The 26,760-nt window shown below is 44.9% G+C and overlaps 2 protein-coding genes across 5 annotated transcripts; both read left to right on the top strand.

Annotated features, from left to right (window-relative positions):
* The first annotated feature begins 204 nt into the window (after window positions 1-204).
* Window positions 205-16,890, top strand: rsf1a (remodeling and spacing factor 1a). Of its 3 annotated transcripts, none has more exons than XM_040174688.2 (18): window positions 205-545; window positions 2,842-2,933; window positions 3,468-3,560; window positions 3,672-3,877; window positions 4,468-4,598; window positions 4,894-4,995; window positions 6,529-7,936; window positions 8,033-8,240; window positions 8,402-8,611; window positions 8,915-9,019; window positions 9,101-9,180; window positions 9,277-9,325; window positions 9,496-9,602; window positions 9,705-9,769; window positions 10,650-10,827; window positions 10,909-11,132; window positions 11,343-11,540; window positions 11,660-16,890. In XM_040174688.2, the coding sequence occupies exons 1-18, from the start codon at window positions 392-394 to the stop codon at window positions 12,430-12,432; spliced, it is 4,383 nt and encodes a 1,460-aa protein (XP_040030622.2). In that variant the 5' UTR covers window positions 205-391; the 3' UTR covers window positions 12,433-16,890. The 3 variants fall into 3 exon arrangements, with proteins under 3 accessions (XP_040030622.2, XP_040030630.2, XP_040030638.2); XM_040174696.2 differs by having other exon boundaries at window positions 8,054-8,240; XM_040174704.2 differs by lacking the exon at window positions 205-545 and adding an exon at window positions 1,060-1,515.
* Window positions 16,891-17,240: 350 nt separating this feature from the next.
* clns1a (chloride channel, nucleotide-sensitive, 1A) lies at window positions 17,241-25,039 on the top strand. 2 transcript variants are annotated; one of them, XM_078086863.1, is made up of 7 exons: window positions 17,241-18,091; window positions 18,668-18,804; window positions 19,429-19,566; window positions 19,947-20,057; window positions 20,988-21,161; window positions 22,503-22,569; window positions 24,224-25,039. In XM_078086863.1, coding segments are annotated over exons 1-7 (747 nt in total). In that variant the 5' UTR covers window positions 17,241-17,972; the 3' UTR covers window positions 24,225-25,039. The 2 variants fall into 2 exon arrangements, with proteins under 2 accessions (XP_077942989.1, XP_077942956.1); XM_078086830.1 differs by lacking the exon at window positions 24,224-25,039 and adding an exon at window positions 22,671-23,087.
* Window positions 25,040-26,760: the final 1,721 nt, after the last annotated feature.

Below are 26,760 nucleotides of genomic sequence, written 5' to 3' on the forward strand. Positions count from 1 at the left end.
TCCTCCTAACTTATTTCGGCTGCAGCAAGGAGCTGTAGAACATGCCGGCTGATACCGGAAACTGGTTAATGTATTTCTAAAATGAAGGCATATCATGTGCATCTAGCGGGAACAAAACGAGAAAAGTAACCGAAACCGTTTGACGTAATAAAGTCGATTAAAACGTTATCTATGGAGCCTCAACTGCCTTTAGCCTCCCCTCTCGTTTCATTATTTTACAAACACACTGGTCCGTGGTGGTTTTATTTTGAAAACGCTACACGGAGACCGCGCGCTCTCGTACCGTCCAGCATGACACCAGTAGACGCTTCACTCCCTCCATTCATTTCATTCGCGCACAGTCGCATCCTAGCAGCGAGCCCTCCCCTCCTGTTTCTCTCCGCCTGGAAAGATGGCTGCTCCGGTGGTGGCGAGGAGCTCCGGCCCGGCGCTCTGCCCGAGCTTCGCGGAGGTCTGTTCTTTCCTAGAGCGATTCGGAGCGGTTCTGGACCTGCCCGAAATGACTTTCCCGCAGATGGAGCGGTATCTGCGGGACAAGACGACAGGTGAGACCTCGGTAGTTAGCTGTGGTGGTGGCGGTGAGGCGAAGAAGTGGTTGAAGAGCTGCGACACTCGACAGCCGAAGGAGAAGGGGCTCCACCACCATCACCATCGTGATGATGGTGATGAGGAATGCGAAAACAAAACCGTTGAGTGCGCGTCCAGGTAACCGCGGCAGGGGAGCCGGGAGACCAGCGGGCTGCTGCGCATTCTGGCCCCGGCTCACCGTCACTTTCCCCTCCAAGTGAAAACGCGTTTTTTTGGTCCCAAGTTTCTGAAGAATTATTCGGACACGGAGAAAAATGTAGACCGCTAACTCAATACTAGTCCCCTGAAGTTGGGGAAGGGGGGGGGGGGGGGGTACATATGGGAGTAAAAATGTGTCTCGCTAACGTTACACAGTCGGAGTTAAGTTGGGCTCAGTGACAGATCGTCGATAGTGTTGTCAATGCCGGTATCGATCCGATCACGCTAAACTTGGTGGGGGAGCCATGATGCAGCACTGCCTAGTGACCACACACAGCCAACCAGCTAGCTCCGGAGCCTTGTCAGGTGTAATTTTTCACCGGCCTTGCCTCGCAGCCAAGTCGGGGTCTGGAAGGAGATCGGTGCCCCCCGTGTTTGTGTCGACCGCGTGCTCACAGCGGCGATCGTTGTCTCCCTTCGATCCGCGTTATAGACGGCTGTCCAAGCGGATCGACTGATGTTAGCTAAAAACAAGGGATGTTATTTTTTTTCAGCCGTTGGTAGAGGGTACTGTCAAATTCGCGCATGCGCAGTAGCGACTCCGGCTCCCGGCTAGCTGGTTAGCATGGACTATACAACTTTTAGTCAAAGTACAGCACAGACCACGGCAGCTGTTTCATCACGTTATGGGGGGTCAGAAAGAGATTATTTACAAATGTCGTGTGTGTCGCTTTGCGAACCGTGGCTCCAGTCTTTGTCGACAGCCCGGTTGTTTTGTGATCCCGTTAGGTATGCTGCTTCTGTTAGCCTCTCTACCTTCGCGTTGTGTAGGATGAAGCTAATGTCTCTGCTGCCGATGGATGTAATACGATAGTTCTCTGACATTTCAGATTTAAGCGTCATTAACTGCGTTGTATTGGTCCGTGTTGCTGTAAAAATAAATAAGTAAACGTAGAAGAAAGTATGGAGTGCCATGCAGCAAAGAACAGGATTTCCCCAGAACCCGTTAAGGTCTCACGTCAGACTCGTTAGAACAAGTTTACCTTTTATTTGAGTTCGGTTATGTTCCACGGTTCATTTTTATTTATTAGTGTGGTCACCGATGCAAATAGGATTGCATTTTTAAGGCAGAGCAATAGTATCATGACAGTTATTATTAATCCTGACACAACTATTAACGTTCTGTTACATCTAGATTAAAATGAAGGAACACACACAAACACAACGCTTCCTCAGGGTGGAAAAGCGCCGTGTGAAGGAATGAAAAGACGAGTGTTTGATGCAGAATGTGATTGCAGAATGAATCATGCATTCTGCAATCACACCAAGCTGGAAAATATCTCATGCATTTTATATTTTCTCTGAAACATGTCTATCTGATACCTTCAAAATCTGACATCTCATCTTATTAATAATAAATCATTTTTCAAGATTGATATTATTATCTTTGAAATTTGAAGTTGTAGAATAACGTTTTATCGAACATTCCCCTACGACACAGATTTCTACTTGTAGAGGCATTAAATTGTCATTCTGAAATGGCACACAAATACATATGAGTGGTGAACGATCACTTAAACAACTTTGGCATTCATTTTAGCTGTTCTTCATAATTGACAATTGAGAGAATAAGCAATCACACGTGGCTGGTGTTTGATGTTTACAGACTGTAATGAGTCCCATGAAGACGAGCCGCAATTTTATTTTGAGTAGCTTTTCGTCCACGGCTGGTTTGCTTTTACAGTTTTTTTAGTAAACTTTTGTTTTCCAAGCACCTGAGTGAACACTATGGATCACTTGGAAGCTGGTACAACCCCGGTGCTTTTTTTACTAATCTTCCACTACAGATACGGTTTTAAAAAATGACTCCGGAAATACATTGCACACTGCTAAACAGTTGTCTGTTTTAATTGTTTATCTCGTTATCTCTCGCTATCTCTCTTGCCAGTGTTCAACATCTGCCTAGAAAAAAATGTGAAATAAAATACTACTGTTTGAATTGAAAAGGCGTACCGGTCAAGTCATGATTTGTTAGACAATAGTTTCTTATAGCGGCATAAATATTAGTTGTGGCACTTCATGAAGAGTTAATGTGTTTAATCATCCATGTTGCAGTTCCCAAACCGCTGGTGGAGCTCCATGTGAAGCTGCTCAGAAAACTGGGGAGGTCTGTGACTACTGACCGCTGGGAAAAATACCTGGCTAAGGTGAGGTGTGTGTGTGTGTGTGTGTGTGTGTGTGTGTGTGTGTGTCGCGTGTTGTTTGTGTTTGTAATGTGTTTAGCTTCAGATTCCGCTTTGACTGCACTTGACATGATTAAACGAGGCTGACCAAAGAGGTTGAGCCATTAGTAGGTCCAGCTGTCCCGGGGTGGAGTTCAGAGACACTTCTCCCTGTCAGCGCTCAAGTGAACTGTGTTCTTTAGTGTGGATGCAGTTACAAGTTCACCAGAACCTCCATCAGCTCCGCCACTTACAGACCCACATCCGGCTTCGCTGCAGCCTTTTTTTCTGTAAGGTTCATTGTTTGCAAACACTGCTGGCAAAATGAACAAAACATAATAAGTACATTTAAGTAGAATGATATTCCCACAACAAGTGTCGGGCTCTTCTTCTGTTCAGCTCAACAGATGGAGGAGACGGATGAAATAATAATAATAAACCGATCATCAGCTTTGAGGCGGAAAACCTGTGCAAACAACCCGGTATGCAGTGTCAACATGCAATCTCTGTTTCCGGTAGGTTTGCCAGGAGCTGAACGGCACCTGGGCGTGGGAGCTGGAACAGGAGGGCTACATGGGGATGTCCATGGAGTGCAAGTCCTGCATCCTCAAAGTACGACGCGCTCTGCTTTTACTCCACGTCCTAAGTGCACCTGAAAGACTGCATCAACCCCATTAACCATCCCCTCTTTCTCTGCCCACATTTCAACCGTTCCTGTTCCAGTATCTCTGCGAGTGTCAGTTCGATGACAACCTTAAGTTCAAGACGGCGATCAACGAGGAGGAGCCGGAGAAGATGCGTCTGCAGCCCGTCGGTCGGGACCAGCAGGGCCTGATGTACTGGCTCCAGCTGGACCACGAGCAGAACATCCGGCTGTACACCGAGGAGCAGGACGATCTGGACGGATCAACTTGGAACTGCATCGTCAGGTACGAGTGTTCGGTTGGAGACGCGCCTCTTGAAGTGTGGCAACAGGTGTAGTTCTTGTCAAATGTCAATCTTATTTTTCTTTGAAACTTAAAAAAAAAAGTCATTTAGTTTGGTTCTGTGCACGTTGCAAATTTACTGGCCAACCTTGTCTTCGGGGGATCATTTAGATTGGTTGAAGTGGAGGTTGCATGAGGTCTCCGTAGGCCGTGTATTACATAATAATAGATTGAGTTTGGAGAATCAGACGGCACAGGAGCAAAGACAGGAACAGGACAAGCAGATCAATGTGTTTTAGAAACTCCAAAAAATCTTTTAGTTGATTTTGTTTGCGACATTTAGAATATTTTCACAAGACATTGCAATCCTACAGGTAATGGAAGCCGTCATCTTCGCTCTCTTTTAAAGTCACAACACTGCTTTGACTTTTTTATGTTGTCCAAAATACACACGTGCAGGTAGAAGCACATCATACAGCCTCAGTACAAAAAGTACTCTGGTCACATCACTTCTTTGGAATGATGAATTGTCTGTTCTTACTGGATGGGTTTTGAGTCACTTATGGGTCACTTATCCAAACTTGTCTTCCCAGGACTCGTAATGACCTGGCCGAGGCTCTGGAGCTGTTGAAGTCTCAGGTTGAAGGAAAACAGAATCCGGATGCGGATCCGAACCAGAACCTGTATGGTTCCAGAAGCAGCAGCCCTACACAGAAAGATGAAGGTATGCCGGGTCCTAGGAGCTGTACAATGGAACTGATTAATTTAAGGCCAAGCTAAATTCGAAACGGTAATAAAGTAATCAAACAATCTGAAATCGAAAAACTGAAATGTCTCTAATGTCACTTATCACATTGTGCCACTGTCACCCTGCAGTAGTAATAAAGTGTATGGACAGTAAAAAAAATTAAAAAAAACAGGACTAGATCAATTATGTTAAAGAGAGGAACTTAAAGCATACTCAAAAAAACAAATTCACAACAACACTGTTTTGTGTCCGTGTGCGTTTTGCCGACTAGTGGATGAAGCCATTGGAGTCACCGAACCCAGCAGGACCGCTGAGCAACGCACCGACAGACCGACAGTCCATCCTGTTAAGGAGGAGGAGCCACTGACACAAGGTACAAGGAGGAAGGAGATAAGGAAATGACTGGTTTTCCTGCTTGTGCACTCGTGTGTCATAAGGAAAGTTCCCTTAATTAAATCCGTAATACCGTCACAGTGGTATTTATTCATAGAGTATTTTTCTTATAAGACATGGAATTCATAGTAATTTTAAGTGGGGGAAAAAACAAAAGCGGCAAATGTATAAAATATATTGAAGAATGACGTCTCCTATAGCTTTTGGTCAGGTACTCAATAGTTTTGGAGCAATTAGAAAGCTTAGTTTTGTGTATAGCTGTTTTTAAATCCCAGAAGCAGTAGAGGATCTGAGAGCTTGTGAAGGGTTATAAAACGGCAGAGCCTCTGATATGAAAGAACCTTCTTGGCCCAACAAATTAAGAGCTTTAAAACCAACTTAAAGATACTGGAAGCTAATAAAATGTCACTAAAATTGGTGTGAAATGTTCTCTCTCTCTCTTTTTCTGCCAGTAAAGTTTAAAATAAGTTGAATTTAAGTTGACTGTTTAGGAAGACTGATAAACCAAAGCATGAATATATTCTTCATCATTTTTAAAGTATCCAGAGCCTAAACACAACAGCAAACAACTATTCACAATGTAAATATATAACAGACTAATGTCACCCCCCCTCCGTGTGTCCTTGGTGTCCAAGCCTCTCTGAGCATCGCCATCAGCGCTGTTAGCACTTTAGCGCTGTTAGCTTCTAATAGAAAAGGCTTTTCAGGTTTCCTTTCATATGTGTGTAATAAGATTTAAAGCAAAAAGTACGGTGGCCCTAAAGTGCAAAACACAACAGCAAATAAGAACGCACAACAGCAAATAGGAAAACACAACGACATACGGAAAGGGTAGGGCCTTATAGCTGGAAGCAGAGGACAGACCCTTCTGATTGGACAGACGGACTGTCTGTCTTTTTAACAGGAAATGACCCCCTCTCCTACCTCCCAGCATTCACGGCGTCCACCGGCCGTAGCGTCCGCGCCCCCCCACCCACCCCCACCTTCTATTTACTTTTATTTACAACACCTAAATATAATTGTAAAACAATGCTGAAACACTAGTAGGACACTTTTAAGAAACATCGCCATCTCTCCGTAACTTTCTGCTGCAGCTCTCCTGCTGCGTCACTTCCCCCCTCATCACAGCCTCTCAGTCCCGCCACTGATTTATTGATTTACAGAATATCTAGAAAGCGGCATTTCTCAGACTTCAAAATCCGATTGTGCAAATAGTTAAAGGAGTCACGGTAATTTGAATCCTCTATGTCACTTTCCGTCGCCGGTGAAAGGCTTCGGATCAAGAGGGTTAAAAGACAGAACAATCAGAAGGGTCCATCTTCTGCTATCTGCTATAAGGCCCAACCCTTTCCGTAAGAAGTTAATGTCGTTGTGTTTTCCTATTTGCCGTTCAGGGCCACCGTAGAAAAGCGCAAACAATTGTTACTTTACTAGATGACAGAATCTGACGGATGGTTCTGATCCTCCATGTGAAGACACACGTTGAACACTTTTGGTCCTTTTCATCTGGCAGAGGTGAAGCTGGAGGAGACGCTGCCCACCAAGCAGGCAAACACTGAGGTCGAGGTTAAAGAGGAGAAGGTCGACAGCAAATCTCCGCCCGTCTTCGACAACCGCGTGAGCACCATCACCACCATCGTCAAGCTGGAATCCAAGGACCCCGACGCCCCCAAAAACGCTGTGTCGGTTGTCATGGCGCCGGGCGCGACCGCCACGAAGCCGGGGGCAATCAAAGAAGGGGAGGCGGAGCGGGCGGTTGTCAGGAGCAGCCAGCAGGCCAAGATACCACTGAAGAAGAGGGAGCTTAAGATCGCGGAGAGCTACCACGGCAACCACCTCAACAACAGTAACAACAACAACAACAGCAGTATTATTGTTTGCAACCCATCAGTGATCCAGACCAAGGACGCGAGCAAAGAGGGCAAGTTGCCCGGCCCGTTGGCGCCCCCTGGTGGTCTGACCACCTCACAGCCGCCTCCTCAGCAGCCGTTGGTCACCGCGTCGAGGCAGGAACTGAGCAACGGGGGAGCGTTTCTCCCCTTGCTGCACAAGGAGGGACAAAATGGCGTGATAGGGGTCATAGGTCAAGTTGGCGTCGTTAGTCACGTGGGGGTCATCCGCAGCCCATCTGAGCGCCACAGAGCCCCCGGCGCCGAGCAGCAAGAACAAAACGGGCCCGGTTTAGACCAGCGGGAGCCCGCCGCCGAGCAGGACGAGAGGGAAGTCAGCCGGCAGTCGGTGCTGGTGAGGAAGGGAGCTGTGGAGGGGGGGGCGGCCGGAGCAGCCAGCGACGCTCAAATGGCTGAAAAACTACCGCCACCGCCACCCTTAAAATCTGATCCGCTCCCCGACGCTGTAGGGGGAAAAGTAGTTTCCATTAGCCTGTCCTCACTGTCTATGTGCCAAGAGGACCCCAAACAACAGGCGGCAGGAGACCCGGGGGAGGAGACGACAGCGGAGCCGTCAGACCGGGGGACTGACACTCGAGAACAGAAGGAGGACGACGGGGACAAGAGGACAAGTGCGGTTTGTGGACACCCTTTAGCAGGGGAAGGAGCTACAGATGACCATAAAAAGAATAATAGCACTTTAGGAAAGTCAGAGGCGGAATCTGAGAGCACTGCTCTGCTTCTGCAAGCCGACCAGCTGGATACAAAGGACCACCGTGGAGACGGGGTAAACGGGGGGCTGGCTGCCCCGGCGAAGGTGAAGGAGGCTGGGCTCGGATCGGCGGAGAGGCAGGGTCCCCTAGAGGAAGCCTCCTCTGAGCTCCAGAAAGAAGGAATCCGGTTAAAGATCAAGATCCCCCCTCACCGGAGAAACAAGTTAAAGGGGAAGGGGGGGAAGGAAGAGCAGAAGGAGCGGGAGCAGGAGGTGAACGACGACGGGAGGCTGCTGAGGAGATCTGCGAGGATTTGCCGGTAAGTGTGTGGGAAGAGTCCAAATGAAGTGTGTACATGTCCGCCTGTTGTATTCTGACTATATATTCAGACCCGTCTCTGCCTCCTTTCTTGAAGATCTGCTTTGCCAACCTGCAGGCCGAGCTCCAAGGCGGCTGACAGCGGGGGAAAGAAGCCGCAAAAAAAACAGACGCTGCTCGGCAGAGCGAGGGGGGAGGAGGAGGAGGAAGAAGATGATGAAGAGGAGGAGGATGAAGAGGAACAGAGTTCAACTGCCAAGAATGATGGAAAAACAGAAGCTGTCGGCCAAATAAGAAAACAGAAGGTAGTTTTTCTCGTCTCTCCCAGTGAGAATAAATGCAACTGTCCTCTTTTCATTTATTTTTTTATTGTCCGGTCATCTCTGTCTCTTCCTCTCTTTCAATCTTTCCGTCTGTCTCTGTGTCTCTCTCTCGCTCCCTGTTTGTCGCTCTCTCTCACTCTCAGGGTAAACGGAGGCATCGGCGCCCCCGATGGTCCAACATCCGCACAAAGAGACGCAAACTGACCGAGGGGGAGGAGGCAGAAGGCTGGGGGAGGAAAGGGGGCGAGGGGGAGAGCGAGGGAGAGAGAGACTCAGAGGAATCGTTCAAATCGGGCGAGATTCCCAGCGAGGACGCCTGCAGTCACTGTGGCCTGCCCAACCACCCCGAACTGGTAAAACCATCCACCTATACAAACAAAGTATTTGGGTTCTTTTGCTCCGGGGCTCTTTCTTATTTTGGCCCTGTGCTTTAAATGAGGGGGAAATCTTAACACCTCGGCATGCAGTGATGCTGAAGCCTAAAGTGTATTTGTGTCTCCATGTTCAACGTTCACACCACAATGTAAATGTGCCACTAAAAGCTCCTACAATTAAGTGACCCATCAATCCAGTGATCCTCTGTTCAGAAGTTCCAGCCGGCATGAAGGCTCAGTTGTCTCCATCTCACCGTGTCTGATCTGCGCCCGTCTCCTCAGATCCTGCTGTGTGACTCTTGTGACAGCGGATACCACACTGCCTGTCTGCGGCCGCCAGTCATGTTGATTCCAGATGGAGAGTGGTTCTGTCCCCCCTGCCAGCATGTAAGCTTTGTGTTTCAGTGCTGCGAGCTGAATGTTGAGAGTTGTTTTCCAACATGTGTGTTTTTGCTTTTGTGGGTTCAGAAGCTGCTGTGTGAGAAACTGGAGGAGCAGCTGCAGAACCTGGACAGTGCTCTGAAGAAAAGAGAGCGAGCAGAGAGGAGGTGCACGCACACGCACACGCACACACACACACACAGACACACAGTGATCCAGTCATAACAATGTGGATTGACCCTCCTCTCTCCCCGTCTCTGCAGGAGGGAGCGGCTGGTGTACGTGGGAATCAGTGTGGAGAACATCATCCCTGTGAGTAAAAGAGTTTGATGTGTGTGTGTATATTACAAATGGGCACATTTTTATAAAAAATGCTTCCTACTCCATCAAGTTATTGTTCATCAGCTCTTAGACAGTCTCAACTTAACATCTGGGCTATCTAATGAATGTTGGCTCATATTTAGTCTGAAATGTTTTTTTAGGAGGGAGATCAGCCAGAAGAGGAGAAGTCAACGAAGAAGAAAGATCCCAAAAAGAGCAAGAATCTCGGGAGGAGATCAACCAGAACCAGGAAGAACATCAGCTACAGGTCGGTGTGGCCTAGAAGGGGCTAAAGGTCTCGCAATAAAAACCATCAAATCCTTGACGGAAGCAATAAATGTATCTGTGCGTCTGTGCGTCTGTGTTGCAGGTTTGATGACTTTGACGATGCCATTGATGAGGCGATCGAGGAGGACATCAGAGACATCTGTGGAGGTGAGATGTCACTCTGTTTAATAACTTAGTCTTAATTAGGACTGCAATTAACGATTCTTTTAATAATTGATTAATCTGTTAATTAATTTCTCGATTAATCAATGAATTGGATTCAAACAAAAAAAACATTAGTTTCCAAACCGTTATAAAAAAAACAGTATATCAGAAAGTGAACAGGTTACTCCTTGAACATTCCTGAGCTTTTAAAATAATAATTAAAAACAAATGGACTAACACAAAAAGATATATATTTTATATTTTGGTTTTAAGGGACCTAATCATTTATAAAAATTACTGCCGGGTGCACAGAGATCCATCAATAAGTGTAAACGTAACGTAAAAACAGTTTTTCTTTTAATAATTGTTTTATTGATTCCTTGTTGCAACCTCAATCTTAATTTTATTTTTTTATTTCATCATAATTTTATTCTGCCCCGAGATCGCAGCTCAGTAAGTTAATGAACACATCCATGTTTGAAAGAGTTGAACCACTCTGTGTCTATATTCTGAACATTCTTCCATAGACGACCTGGTTTTAGTTTGAATTAGTTATTCCACTGAGCCGGCTTAACACCAGTCGGCGTCATGTGGTAAAATGCCAAAGGCAAGCTTTGTCATTTAGTCATTTTCCAGCATCCTCTGTCTAGCTACATTTAAATCAATGGCAGGCCAGCTGCCTGTAGGGCATGTCAGAGAACGTTTGTACGGAGCAGTTGTAGTCCAACAATCCAACAATATTGTAATAATTTCAACTTTGATAACAGAAAGTCTAAAGATTGGTCCAGTATTTGGTCATGATCTGCGATGCCGTGGCTGTTGGAGGCATGTTCAGGGCGTCTCTGTTACCTTGCCTAAGTGTCCCTGAAACGCTCCAATGCAGGAGCAGGACAAGGCCGAGACATCGCCGCCATCCTTTCGGAGGAAGGGGCAAAGGGGAGCCAGCGGCCAATCAGAAGCCAGGCGGACTCTGCCAGGAACAGGAAGAGACGGAGACTGAACGACCTGGAGAGTGACAGCACGGCGGCAGAGAGCGAAGACGAGTTCATGCTCAGCAACAGGTAACACACACACTCTCACTGTCATTTTAGGAAAAGCTTTTGCTTCCTTCGAGCTCAACGCTCCTCTCCCGCCCCTTAAAGCTCAGAGGATGAAGATTTTGCCGCGTCAGGTCCTGATGATGACGAGGTGGAAGACGAAGAGGCGGGCAGTGTAGAAAGTGGGTCCCGCTCCGCGCGAGCGGTGAGAGGGTTGCCCAAGCAGCGACCCGGCATCAAGAAACGCAGGGACAGGAAGCGGCCGAGGCGGCGGCGGAGACGCTCCTCTGAGGAGGAGGAGGAGGAGGAGGAGAGCGACGAAGAAATAGGTAAGTGGCGAGATGAAATCCTGAGCATCGCAGTTGATGGAGATGAAGCTCCTGAAACAACTTATACAGTTATACAATACCTTGACCGAACAAGATATCACACCTCTCGCCAAGTAAACTGCGTCTTTATGATCCATTTAGGTTAAACAAGACCCAACGAGTAAATCGGAGTGATCAAATAATGTGTAAACGGTCCCTTGTCCTCCGCAGGCTCAGATCAGTACAGCGACATGAGCGACAGCGACGCCGATAAGAAGAGGCGGGGATTGAGGCGCGGCCAGCGCCAGCAGGTCAACTACCGCGAGACGTCCGAATCGTCGGACAACTCCCGGGCCTCCACCAAGAATTTCAAGGTCAAAGGCCGCGGCAGACCTCGCAAGGACCACCTCTCCAGCGACTACAGCGATGGTCGGTCGTCTCCGAGCCACACCGACCCCGTTCGCTTGAACTGGTTCCTGTTCCTGTGTGATGAATCGACTCCCGCTGCTCATTTAAACCCTTCCCCTTTCTTTTCTTTTTTCTCTTAGCGTCGCCTTCTACCCGGGAGACGGAGGAAGACGATGATTATGAAGATGAGGAGGAAGATGGCCAGAGGAGAAGAGGGAAAAAGAGGAGAAGAGAGGAGGAAGACCTCCGGCGAAACCGAGTGAGACAAAAGCGAAGGAGACACGGCGAGGAGGAGCGCGAGCAAGGGAGTCTGCTCAAAAAGACACGCCTGGAGGGGAGGGACAAAGACAAGGCGAGGAGGTTAAGGAGGCCGCAGAGGGAGGAGGAGGACGCGGAGAACATGGGCAGGGGGAAGAGGAGAGAGATCTTGTCGCTGCAGCGCCGTAAGCGCCTCGCCCAGATGCTGAAGAAGAGGCGGCCTTCAACGGACGACGAGTCGGAGTCGTCGGAAGACGACTCCGACTCGACAACGTCGTCGTCAGAAGAGGATCGCCCCGTCCGCAAAAGACTGAACCGCATCGACTCCGATGACGATGAGGAGGAAGATGAGGAGGAGGAGGAGGAGGGCGGGAGGCCGGAGAAGGCACCAATGTGTTCAGCGGTGGAGAAGAGGTCCGACAGCGACACCCAGGAGAAGGGGAGGGGCCGCAGCCTGTCTCCGTCGAACAGACATCGGACCTCCAGGGGCCCGGCAAAGCCCGGGGACGGGAGTCCCGCTGAGCCCGGGGACGGTGCGGGATCAGACGGGGGTGGGAGGCACAATGGCCCCTCAAATCCAGAGGAGAAGGACGAGGTGGAGGAGGAGGGCCACACAGACTCGTTAAACTCTGCCCAGAACAGTCCGCGGTCGTGATGGCTGCGTTAGTGGGAATAACGCTCGCTTCTTGTCTTTTTCTTTTCTCTTTTGTAACTTTCGGGCCTTTTCACCAAACCACCTTTTTGAAAAACGGGCTCCCCCCAGCTCCCGCTCCTTCTCCGTCTTGCTTTTCCTCCTTGTTGTTGTTTTGTGTTGAGAGCGCTCTCCACGGTCACACACTGTGACCTCATAGCCACAAAACTCACGAGCTACACATCCACACTGAACAAAACCAGCCGGCAGGACCAAAAAAATCCATTAGAAAAAGGCCCCCGGCTTCAGGACGTCAGTGTTTCAGTGGACGCCCCCGCAAGGATGGCGCTGGATTCGTCCCATGTGGTTTCGGAGCTGACTTGGTCACAGGAATCTGGAGCACTTGGTCACTCTAATAGCACTTAACAACCCAAAGCCGAGGAGGGTGTCAGTGTCCAACCGAACACCTACGATCATCTGACCTGATGGTGGGCGACGCCAAAGCCCATCGCTACGACGACAAAAAAAGCTAAAGCTTTCCCTCGTAGAATCTTTGCATCCTGATAGATTTGTATTAATCCTGGTACCCGATACTGTGGTATGGTAGCGTGTTTTTGGTGCGGACAATGTTGTTTCCAACGTTGTGTGGCTCTACTGGAAGAAGTACCCAGTGTCCTTAGGGTCTGATCACACAAAGACGCGTCACTAATTTGTATGCACCGCGAGGGAAACTCTGGGGCCCGACTCCTAGACTGCAGTTAAAAAGTGCTTGTTTAAAGTCGCTGATTCCATGCATGTTGTTTTTGCAACACTTGAACATAACGGTGGCGTAGATACGCAATATACGTCACTGGTAGCTGCAGCGATCCGTCAGTGACTGTAGCCCCGCCCTAAAGCCGCCCCTGAATGGTGTATTTTGCGCTACATGGTTTACTGCTTATCAGTCTGTATTGAAGAAGAGTTCAAACTAGAGAGAAGTTCATGTTCAGTGACTTCTAAGTAGCCACAGGAGTCGCCCCCTATTGGTCAGTAGAGCGAATGCACGTTTTAAGACTGCCAAGCTTTAAAATGAGAGAACAATGTTGTTTTTGTGGGCCGTGCTTTTCTGGCGACACGTCTCTGTGTGATCTGGGTGAATCGCTCCTCACAGCGAAATGCTAATTCTATGTAATCCTGGACATCCAATCATGACCCATGTGAACTGATGGTGTAAAGTGGCCCCGGGGCTCCAGAGTCAGGCTCCTCCCAAACAGCTGACAAAAAGCTTAATAACTACGATATCCTCAAAAGGATGGACACTGTTTGAACAAAATATGAGAAGTATTACAGTATTTAGGAGTGTTTGTCTCCCAAAGAGGCCCCAGTTTTGCAGACAATTAATCCATTAAATCAACAGGTAATCAATAAGGGTAACAAACATTGGATGCAGCCATTTTAAATATACTGTTTACGCCCCGTTTGCTGCTCCAGATTCAGCCCGTGTGGAATGTTTGGTCTTGTAAATGCAGACTTCAGAGGATCCAGACTTAGTTGGTGTCAAATTTCAAATGAATCACCGATGACATCATCAGAACGTTCATTTAACATTAAAGAGATAGTGGGAATGTGTGAGTTTTTCCCATTATACAGTGTATTACTACAGTAGATGGAGTTAAGAGAAGCAGCACAGGAGCAAAGAACGCTGTGGATGGGGCCAAATGTATTTTAGACACCACAAGAACAAGTTGGCGCCATACTGAGGATATATTCCCAGTGGTGAGATGGTCCTTTACGAAAGGGGACTGAAGCTGTTATTGATTATCTCTTCAAATTCACAAGACTGTTGACAAAAACATGAATTTGACCTCACGGGAAACCGGAGACGCAGGTCGACCTCCACTGGTTGGTTAGTCTGTGTGACTCAACACCATCCAACCCACTGACGGAGTCTCTGTGTACTCGAGGTTAAATCCGTCCTTAGCGGTTCACCCTCACTGTTTCTCCAGACTCCACCTACTGTACGTGAAACCCTGAGTACGGGTTATCATGCCAGCCCACTACCAAGCGCGTGACCGCTCCCTTCAAAGAGCTCAGCCCACATTTTGGGTCCAGGTGTTCGGTTTCAGACATTTCCCTCATTCGGCCCAGGTGTGGAGACCCTGTCTGCTGTACATACTTTGCCTGTGCGCCGTTTCCCTGTAAGATACTAGATGTTCTGTTCTCTCTGTCTTCTTGTAAAATATAGTGTTCTATTTTCTATATGAAGGAGGGAGGAGAGATGCTGCTGTGAGTGATGTGTGGACCGGTGAGGTTTCTTTTTTGACTGATTTGTTTCGTTTTCACATTCCTGCGGCCGTTGATTCTTTTCATTTTTCTTTGTGTGGAGTCAGACCAGCGTGGAGTTTGTTCCCCAGGAGAATGACCAGGACTGCTCACGGGTAGAGCTTCTTTCACCCTGGAAGCAAAGGAATTTGTAGGTTACATTTACTGGTCGCAGATCCATCACCCGGTCACTTTGAATAGCTAATGATTCCCCATTTTAGACGCAGACTCCAAAGTTACTGATAAATCCTTGCAGATCTTTTATTTCTTTGTCAGTAAATAAAAAAAAGTTCTTTATTTTGTTTAAGTGTTTAAACTGTTGATTCTGGATTTGTCAAACTTTCTAGGTGGAAGCTTGAGTGCTCCAAAGCGAGCAATAAACCACATTCACCCAGCGACTCACTTGTCCTTACAGCAACATGAAGGGATCCATCAGTGGCCTCTGCGTTACATCTGCACTGTGCTTTTGTCTTCTTTCTTTTTTTTAAATCCTCACATTCAGCTTGATTCTGTGTAGTTCAGCATTTTTAAATTACATTTATCAAAATGATGTGATATCCTTAATGTCCCTGCTAGCAATAAATTGAATATATTTCTAGTTTTATCAATGTATAGATGGGGAAGTCATCAACAAAAATAACTAAACTGAAGCAGAAAAGACAAAATGAAAAGTGAGATTATTCATATTATTTACACGATTCTAAATTAAACTAAATATTTATCAAGAGGCCTTTTTATTTTCTCAGATTTTTTTTTTCTTCAAGGCTAGAAGTTGAATTCCTTTTTAATCTGAATTCCAATGTGACGGATCAGTTTGATGAATCCAGATCAGTCTGCAGCTCTGAGGGAATCTCATCCAGCCCTTGAAAATATTTTTTCTTTTTTCTTCATCTTAAGATGTGAAAAGAATTCTGACACAAACTCAATGTGAAAAACATTTACTTTTATACAGTGAAGATCATTTTAGTGTGACTCCCTTTTTAGAAATAGTTTTATGGTTCACGTGTCAGATGGACATCCGACTAATTTGGGAAATATGTCAAAGTATATTTTGTAACATAACATCTTGTCGGTGAAATATAAAACAATTTTTAAAGGTTGACGTGAAACTTGTGATGCACATAAAGAGAAACAGTCAGATTCTAGGAATACATTTTTTGTACTTCTTGTTCCATGGCGTTTTTTAGTGAGTCGGCAGTTTATTACCGTTGCCTTCGTGTAGCGATCATATAATCTGTAAAAAGACTGACAGCTCATAGAGGTGTTCGTCGGTGATCTGGTTTATTAGATTATGCTCTGAAATTTAAAGTCGACAAATGTATCCTTTGCGATAACCTTAATGAACACCATAACGGTTAAAAGGAAAAATAATCTAGTCTTGACCTCACATTATATTATTGGTTTACATTTAGCCTTGAGGACGTTGTGGAGAAAAAACTATTCAGAGATTTATCGGTTGATTTTTTTTTGTTGCATAAAAGTCAGCATTAGAAACTAGTTTTGGGTCACAAGAACAGAACTTCTCAGTTTGCCAAAGCGTCAAATAAGATGTAACTAGCTGGAATAACTGGTCCATAGTCCCCCCCCCCCCCCCCAGGCTACAATAAATGTAGGCGACTAAATGTTCTTTTGGGTGCTTTCCTGAAGTTGTGCAGCTGTGTTGGTCATCTGATTCACCATGAAAGGCTTTTTAGAGGTTAGGATCTCATGTAACGCTTGTGTCTAGATTTTGAACAAGCTTTTCTGGATATTGTTCTTAATGCAGTATCTTGATCATCACAAGGGTTTAATATCATGTATGAGATGGACTCCCCTTTGGAGGCAACACACGTCTTTTCTCATTGGGATCTGACTGCATTTGTATATCAATGATAGTAAAAAAAAAAAAAAGCCTCTAGAAATGTTTTGAAACAAGATGAATCTCCCGGCTGCTGTTGGCAGTAAGGGGATATCAGGTTGATGCCCCTCCCCAAAAAACAAAGCGTTCCGCTGACCCCGGCGTGCATCTGCGTTCGGCACTTGTGGCAGAATCTGTTGATTTTAAAATGTTAATCTGCATTCAAACTACTGGAGGTGAATGTGGCTCCTTCCATTTCTCTGTTGTACCGTTACTGTAGTATTGCTGTAACATGAATGTTTTCTAAGTTATTAAAACCAACATCCCAGGCATCTCCTCAAAAACACTCTGTCTTTGTCTTATTTTTATTCATGAAATTATGAATTGATAGAAAATGAACTTTACATTAAATATCTTATTTTTACTATAACTATATATATATATATATATATATATATATATATATATATATATATATATATATATATATATATATAATCCTTGTTCATTGTCTTATTTGTAGTCATGTTTATTTTCATGTATGTTATTAATTAATGACCTAATTCAAGCTGTCGATATTAATTAGAAGTAAATATTTGTAACTTGTATGTAATTTGTATTTTTATTTAATGGAATTAACTTCTAAACAAAATGAAGTCGTTGTCACGGCGGGCTTTTTTAAATGTGTGTGCGTTTTATTTTGAATGGCTTCCCCGGAAGTCTGATGGATTGATGAAGTCTGTCGTCATCGCTTGGTGAGAACAGTTTGCGGTACCGAGGCGCAGAGAACCGTATCATCCACGTAGACAACCTCTGCTGGTTACGACATGTAACCACAGCGAGACTGGGGAGGGATCTTCTGAACAAATGAGATATGGGAGGGTGCTCGGAAATGGCTCATACGTTTCTTTGTCAACATAGGATTGTTTAATAGAATAGTTTTTGTCTTTTTAAATATTTCCTATCAACCAGATCCTGCTCTCCGTACTCCATCCCGGTAGGGGGCAGTGTGAACCTAAGCTAATATTGCAGTCCGTCAATAAACAGCCACGCTTTTTAAGTAGTGGTCACGTGACTGCTCTCTCGTTTTGGCTCGTTGCGTGTCGCCGTGATACTTGTGACGCTGTGAAAGGTCGACACTTCGCGAGCTTCAAAAACAGTTTGCCAGCGTGTTTGTTTCAAGACGTCCGCCCCCCCTCGTGTCGGTCCGCCGAGCGGCTCGTACTAGTCGTGTTATCGATCCCGGAGCAGAAAGAAGCGCGCGGTGCGGCTCTCGGTTCCTCTTCCTGCAGGTTTCGCGGGTGAAATTGGCGAACTTTGGTGGCACGAAGTAGATCGCGCGTTGTGTTGTTGGCAGCGGAGTGATTCGTGTCCTCTCCCGCCGCCTCCCCCAGCGGCCCCGCGGACGTTAACGGTCGCACAGACGATGGTTTTACTGAAAAATCTCCGGCCGCCCACCGAGGGAGTGCGGCATGAGCAAGCCGAGACCTCCGTGGTGATGGACGGCCACCAGGTGGGCTGCGGCACGCTGTACATCGCAGAAACGTACGTAACGCACGTTGCGCTGAGTATTATCCTCATTCCGTCGCTTCCATTTTTAGATAAGCATTTAATGATTTACGTTATCTGTGTTTTGAGGAGAAATTCTGTTTAGTTTTACTCTTCTATGGGATTAGAGCGTGTAGTAATAACGGTAGCCGTAACACCGCCACTGCTCGGACTAACCACTTCCGGGTTAGCCCCTTTCAAAATAAGATCTTATTTTCTTTCCATTTACAATTAAATACAGTTCCAATAATCCCTTCATTGAAATTGTTCAAATGTAACTTCTCCTTTAGTCAATGGGAAGAAATAATATTCATCTTTTTTTTTCTTCCAGTATTGTTTAAAGAGCAAAACTAAAACTTTTATTTCTTCAGGAAATTAATTATTAGTTGTTGCTCCAATAATCAGTGAATTTGGAGAACCCTTTAAAGCTTTCTTAAGTCTTAAACTATTCCAAACATGTTTTCCTGGAAAGCTATTTTAAAAATGTGATATTCAACTTTTAAATGCTACTGTAAAATGCCTTTAAACTTGCATAATGTGCACATAACTGTTGTACGTTTTATTCCCGGGCAGACGTCTGTCGTGGTTCGATGGCTCTGGGATGGGTTTCTCTCTGGAGTACCCCACCATCGGCCTGCACGCCATCTCCAGGGACGTCAGCGCTTACCCAGAGGAGCACCTGTACGTAATGGTCAACGGCAAACTCGCAGGTGACTGTTTACATTTAGTGTTGTGGGGCAAATTCATGGCCTTTTAAAAATCTGTTCCTTCCATCGTGTAAAACACATTTAATTGTTGTGCGTGGAAAACATTTGTGTGAACCCGTGTGCTGAAAACTGTTCTGGTTCTGAGGGTGTGTGTGCGACGGACTGTGTACTCGCCACACAGAGAGAATAAATGACAAGCAACAGTTTTATGAGCTAGTCACCAGCCTCTTCTAAAGTAGTTTCAGTACTATATCAACGTGAATCTTTCCAATTTTACTGTCCACGCACTGGGCGATCAAGTAGAGGTGTTTTTAGGCCGCTATCCATGTTTTATACGGCTGTTATTTTATTACAGGTGATTCACAAAATTCAAAGGCTTTTTTGGAGGTGGGGTGTTATATTGATTTTTTTCTTTACTGGTGTCATATAAACTGATTCACACATTAGAACCCTCGCATGGGTTCTCCTTCATCCTGACAGAAAAAATGTCCAGATAGACAAAGTAGTTCCAGAGTTATTACACTTTTTATCATGCATGTGCCAGGAGGTAAAAAACTGCCTCCGCATGCTCAGGTGTTAATGGAGTGGAAGCTTCTAACTGCGCCTCTCTGTTCTGAATCTAATCAGATGAGAACGGGACTGAAATGGCAGAAAGACCGGCCAATCGTGAAGAAGACGACCGTAGCAGCAGTGGTGGGGAGGATGATGATGATGAAGATGGAGCCATCACAGAGGTCCGGTTTGTGCCCAGCGACAAAGTGGCATGTGAGTGATGCTCCGTGTTAAGAGTCTAGCTGATTCTCATTCTGTAACGAGGCAGGATGCGTTATTGGAAACGTCTTCATGGCCACATTGCAGCTCTACCAGTAAACAGCGATCAGACAGATTTGTGGGCACCATCGTTTTCAAGTAGCGCTGCTGCCTGGAGTGACGCCGTGATTGAAAAGGTGTAACGCAGGAGTTTCCACTCTTTTGCCTTGCAAGCTACTTTTCAATCGAACAATCAAAGTTTTCCGTTTCCGGTCGACCATTTTTTTTTTGTGTATATGATATTCAACACCAGTACAAAATAACTAGGGCTGGATTTTGAGTAAGTTTGTTGATGGTAATGTTATTTTGTTTGTGCGTGCGTGTTTGTCGTGCAGTGGAGTCCATGTTCTCAGCGATGTGCGAGTGCCAGGCGCTGCATCCTGACCCAGAGGACGACGATTCCGATAATGACTTCGAAGGCGAAGAGTACGACGTGGAGGAAGCCGGTGAGGAAACCCACGCACACACATTCTGATATCTGCATGTGAGTGACGGGCCAAAAGTGTCTTGTGACATTACATCTTCTACATTAATCTTAACTTCCCAGCGTGCATGCATGTTTTTTCTTTTTCTTCTCGTTTTCCTTTTGCAGATTATGTTAATTGACGTTGGCCTGGGTCTAATAATAAAACTCTTCTTCTGTCTATTTGTCTCCCTGGTTGTTGGACTGTGTGGGTGCAGAAGCAGGTAAGGCATCCAGCTTTCATCACTTCACCATTAAACAACCTCTGTTTGAACCTTTGCAGAACAAAATGAAGGATGAAAAACACTTCACATTATTAAGGACTCCAGTTTTCAGGTTGAAAAAATGGGCCGGTACAACGATATTGTGGAAAGGTTGAAGATTTAAATGTATTTTCTGAAGGATCTGTTTACTAGTGGTTTCTGCAAAAAAACGTAGTTTATATTTTTGGATATGTTTATCCTTCCTAGTTGTTTTTGAAGATTAGCAACCACTTTGTAAAAGCATGCAGGGATCCAAGTAAAGAATATTTCCCTGTAAGCATGTATAGAAAGTGGTTTGGTTTGCTCACAACAGTTGGCAAACCTCAACTTTGGCTTTTTGTCAGTTGCCATTTTTGACTCATCCACGCTGTGTACGGCTCTGGTATCCATAGTATAAGCATACTGGTAGCGCAAACTCTGATGGGTCTGTTCAATGCTTATAAGCAGTATGGGAACATAAACTGTTTTAATTGTAAGACATCATAATGGAGCAAAATGTAGTTTTGTAATTTTAAAGGTTTTTTTTGCGAGAGATTTTAATTAAATTAAGATGTCTTCAAAGGGGATGTTTTAATCGTTGACAAACAACCATACATCATTTAAAACCCCTTAAATATACACACTCTATGTATTTCTCTCCTCCACCTCAGAGCACGGACACGCCGACATCCCGACCTTCTACACCAGTGACGAGGGTCTGTCGGCGCTCACACAGGAGGGCCACGCCACGCTGGAGAGGCTGGAGGGCATGTTGGCCCAGTCGGTCGCTCAGCAGTACCACATGGCCGGGGTCCGAACCGAAGAACCCAGCGTTGAATTTGAAGGTTTGGACACACACACACACACACAAAGATCCATGATAGTGCATCATATTGATGAGGGAATCTTAAGTTGAGCAGCCAACTAGAGCAAAGCGCACAGGACTGACAGACTTCTGAGATTGGAACAGTGACTGATGACGGTTTCACCATGCCTGCAAACTTTTTGGTCGTTTTGAAATCAAAATAGGTCATACATGTGAATCAAGGTTTTATTTTGTTTTTATTTCGCAATAAAACCTCATTGATGTGATGTGACGAGCATCGGCCAATCAGCGTTGAAATCTTCACCGCAACGTCACTTCCCCTCCAACTACTCGTCCTTTAACTCCAAATCAGTGATTCCAACTTTGTCGCTTTCTCACTGATCCGGCCGTCTTCCCAAACCCTCTTTGCGGGTTTTCTTTTTGTCAGGAGTTTCCAAGGACAGCTTCTGGGTGTTTCTGGTGTCTAACGTGAAAGCACGTATTGTTTTGCAGTCACTGTCCTTGGGGATTCGGTCGCGCAGCCAAGTGATGGCGCGCATATGAAAAACTGAACTGTTTGTATTACAGTCTACAAAGTCCAACTTGACTGAATGCAAACGTGTCTGGACTGCTGTACTATTGCAGGTGTTTTGAACAATGCAAAGTAGGTGATAGATTGTTATTTCTTTGCCCGCTCAGCACTGTACGGTAGCTTTTGTGTCCAGTGTTTGCATTTTGTATGTGTTTTTCGGTGGAGCCATTCTAGCGTTTGTTTGGCCGTCGTTGGTTAGCGTGATCTCTGGATGGTGGCGTGAGATGTGATCTTTCATGCTCCTAGTATTCCCAGAGTATTTTATTTTTTGTACGGCTCTGCTTGCAAATCGCTTTTCATATCGATGTTTCATCACTTTTCTTTTTTTTTTAATCCCAAATGCAGATATTTGATCTAAACGTGGACGGCGCACTCCTAATTTCTTTCTCTGATGTCTCCATTTTTGTTTTGACCAAATTCCTACCAATTACAGTGCTGACTTCACCATTAAACGACACAGCACCATCTAGTGGACTGCAAAGGCAATTTCATTATTAGGACCAAAAATGCTGTATATATAATAAAATCAAAAGCTGTTGCCTTAGAGGTTAAAAATGGCAGAGGCACCCTATCCTGCATTCAATCTTTTGTTTTTATTCTGTGCTGAACTTTTAAAAAAACAATTTAATTTAAAGTAACTTCTCAATTGTTTATGGCTTTTAGTCCCAGAGAGAGAAGATGGAGATCTGAATGCTGTGCTTTTGGGCTTCTCCACATTTCTGCTGTAAAAAACACATTTGGCTAGATTTAGTTTTTGGGATGAGGTTAAAATAGTGTGCTTGATTACAGACGGCATGGAGGTGGAGGCAGCAGAGATGGAGGCCGGTCAGTTTGAGGACGCGGACGTCGAGCACTGGTAAAAAAAAAAAAGCTTATTGTGAAATAATCCCAAAACATTACCTCTTTGTGAACAAGGTGATTAGACTTCATTCACTCTTTATATCAAACTTTCTGTAGATGGAAGGGGGCCAATTACAGCACTGATGCAGTGTTGCATCATGGGATTGGAGGAGAGTACAACAGCACTTCACTCAAGCCCTCAGCTCTTAACTAATGTTTTCCCCTTTGTACTTGAACGATCTCACTAGTCTTTTCTTGTAGCTTCCTACATTTTCCTCTCGTTGTATTTTGTCTTTATTTTTCTGCTCCCGTTCATATCTACTAATTTGTCCAAAACTTATGAATAGAATATGCATTGAAAGCTTAAATCAGTGTCTGTAGACATTAAGATGCTCCCCCAAAAGGGCACATCCTGTTAAATGTAAAAACAAAACATTCAATTTGTTTTGTACCTAATGACCAATTTGATTTTCCTGCAGAAAAAAACCCTGAACGTCTTTGTATTAAACCGTCAATAAATGCATAGCTTTTGTATCTGTTTTGTTTTTATTCTCATTAAATCAACAGTTAAAAGCTTTAAAGATGTTTTGCAACACAATATGACCCCCATATGGGGGGAGGGCGTGAGGTTGTGCATTGGCGAGAATCTGGCGACCCGATATGAACTGCAACACAAAGATTACCATTGGAATTATCTTAGTTTCCGTACTGATGTTATAGTATACAGAACGCCACCAATTGCATTACATTGATTTAATGCCATCAGAGCGCAGTGGCTTTTTGCTTTTGTCCTCGTATCAACCATCATGGCCCTGAAATCTGAGCTGCCGTCTGCTCCCGTCTTTCCCTGTAACATACAGCAAATCTACATTTTTGAAAAACCCAACTGGGAAAAGTCAATCTGTGGCTTTTAGTTCTGCTTTTGTCCCATACAGGCTGCCATAAGTCTCTGACACACTCTACACTCTGAAAGGGCGTGGCAGGATTCATTTGTGCAATTTGAAAACTCACTAATTATTTGAAAATGCCTCCAACAGGTTTGTTGCGTCTTACAGGCACCACTTTTATCTGCACATGGACGGTGTTCTGTAGACTCCTCATAAAACAAACCTTTTCTGTTTATTAACTTATTATCCTACTCTCAACTTTTCACAATAAATGTTTCGGTTTATTGATCAGTGAGCTCAAGTAAATTGTTGAAATACACCAAAAAATATGGCAATTTATTGCAAAACAATATTAGTCTGCGTGACCTAATCCAAAAGTTGTACAGGGCAAATTTTCACTTTTCCCGTGCGTTACTCAACTATTGCGGCGTTAAAGCAGGCTCTGCTGAGAGGGTCCCAAAACAAGTGTCGGTGCGTCTAAAGGGCGTTTTAATCCGATGAGCCAAAACTAAATGATTTTTTGTGTTCTAGTTAAAATTGGTCAAATCAATTCTAGCACGCATCAATGAGAGCTACCTTACAAACGCATCTAAACCCAGAAGCTAAGTTAGTTTCATGTTCAACTTGTAAGACGATCTCTTGAGGTCTTGAAGACCAAATATAAGAAATGCTTCTCCGTGATGGTTTCCTAACTTGTGAGTGGAATCAGCCATAAGTGTGCAGTCCCTCAGTAAACATGTCCTCTGGGTCTGAAACGTCACTCGTCCTCTTCTCTGTCTCCAGAGGGACACGGAGAGACGGGGACAGCAGCACTGACCCCATCATACCTGGAAGAACGGCCGAGAGGAACACTGCAGATCTTTAGAGCGGTTTCCGCCACACACACGCATTGTTTAATTAAAGACCAAAACTGGAGCATCTGTTTTCAAACAAATTAGATGTGCCGTTAAACTCTTAGTATTGGTTAATATGTCCGTATGGTAAAAGGCTCCATGCTAATTATGTACAGGTTGTTGGGTATTAGTTCACGCTGATAAAGGCTCCAGGAACAACATTAACATTAATTCACAGTGTAGTGGCTGCAAAAACGGTGGTGTTGTGTATTGTATGTGGGAAAGATCTGTGTGTAGGGGGCTTCTCAAAGAGGATTTGTGTTGGGCCTTCGTTGTTGGTCAGGTTTAGCCACGGTGAGTGAAATCATTTTTTGCCCTAAACACACCTTTTTATGTTGAATTATAAAACCACATGCTAATTTGAATCTACCAGGAATCTTCACTAACATTAATCATGACATTGTAATTGTATGACAGCATAATAAGCCCATAGTTGTAAAGGAGATAATGTGGCATGTAAATGAAAGGGCTCTTATATGCAATGAAAATAAAAATGCATTTACGCATTTATTAAGTGGCCCACTCCTGCTTTAATGTTATGATGTCAAAAATATACTAACCTAAACTTTACCTGTCAGCTTTCAGTCTCATTCGTGGTTTGTTTTAAGGGTAAATGGGTAACGGTGAGGCCAGTATCATGTCATTGGTTATTTAACATTGTGCTTATAATAAATATAGTCTTAAATAAATAATGTATTGAGCTAAATAAGGATTTGAAAAAACACCGTTCTGCTGCACCCCACACAGTGGGAGATGTGTGCAGCCATAAGGCGCCCGGGGAGCAGCTAGGGGTGGATGCCTTGCTCAGGGGCACTTCGACATGGTACATGGAGCAGCCGGCGTTCAATCTGCCAACCTCTCCATGCGCCGCCGTCGCTGCATGTAAATAGAGACCTGCTAAAGACTCTCATACTCCACCATCAACCAAGATGAATACCTGAACACACTAAAGCAGCATAAACAACTGCGACAATGATCGTAGCTGCGTGGGCGCGTTATTTCTCCTCCAGCGGTGGCGTGTGCGTTAATGCGGTCTGAACCGGGAGACTTGCTGGTGGTCCATCACCGAACAGGTGTGCGACATAAGGGCTCTGGGTCGGAAACACAATGAGCTGCTGTGTTTGTCACCATTTAGGATCTTCTTTTAACGTAGTCCATCACTGAGGTTTCATCACCCCCCGACACTGCTGACCACTCAAAGTCATTTTACCTCTTCAGGTGCTGCAGTGTTCTCATAATGCAAAGTTTGATATCACAACACAAGATGCATGTGTGTACTTTTGATCATATTTCCACCAGTGACTGTGTTTTAGAGCGGACATATCAAGCTCACTTTCATGTTCGCGTTTAGAACATGTTTATACTTAATTGCTCAGAAAACACAACATTTCTCATTGCAACCTATTATTTTTTATTATTTTCTAATTCTGCTTTTTTCACAAATTCTACACGATTATTACCCTATTCAAGTTGTGTAGTGCTAAAGGGAACACCTCATGAGTGAATACTTAATGTTTATTGAATGCCATCCATAAATATTTGAGTTGACAGATATATTTAGTACAGTAATTCAACTTAAATCTTTGACATGTTTTATCTAATACAGGGTAGTTTATTTGAAACATCATTTAAAACGGGTAGCAGTGTGGGCGTAATTTGCATGCCATCAGAATCAGAAGCCATTTATTGCCACACATGTTACACACATAGAGGAATTTGACTTGGTGAATTGGTGCAATATGAGAGTAGAATAAAATAAGATAATGCATGAAAGAAAGCTATTATTTGAGTGCACATTTGAGTTGAGTTACATGTCATTACATGTAGCAATGTGTTCAACGGATGATGTGAAACACTGGTGTAACTTGGACCATTGTCATTGTATTAGTGAACCTGAGACACCCCAAACTTTAAGGTATTCACATGGTGATGCAATTGAAGCTGAGGGAACTTTCTATCCTTTTGGAAGCAGATCTGACCTGTCTGCTCGTCTATCGCCCGAAGTTGGCTGGAATGGACTCCAGCCCCCCCCGCGACCCTGTGTGCAGGATAAGCGGTTTGCAAATGGATGGATGGATGACATTAAACAGACAACAAAGCAAAAATGATTTACCTAACAAGAGGTTTCATGTTTACCTTTTTTTGTATCCACTGCTGACTGTTTATTATTCACCAGACATGCATGAGAGCAGGAGAAGCGAACACCATTCCTTTCTGTTACCGATCGTCTTGATATTTAAATATACAAGCTAAAGAACACACGAGTGACCAGGTGGCTGAGTTACACCTGAACGTAACCTCCTCAGCCAGAGTTAGAGGTAAGCTGCAATATTGACTTTCCTCGGTCGGCAGTGAACGCCTCACCGCTCGCTCTCTAGCAATCAGAGCGGACCCGCCCCAGACGCTGAGCGCACCAGCCAATCAGCT

The sequence above is a fragment of the Gasterosteus aculeatus genome, chromosome 1 (genome assembly GCF_964276395.1).
Source record: "Gasterosteus aculeatus chromosome 1, fGasAcu3.hap1.1, whole genome shotgun sequence".
Classification (NCBI taxonomy): Eukaryota; Metazoa; Chordata; class Actinopteri; order Perciformes; family Gasterosteidae; genus Gasterosteus; species Gasterosteus aculeatus.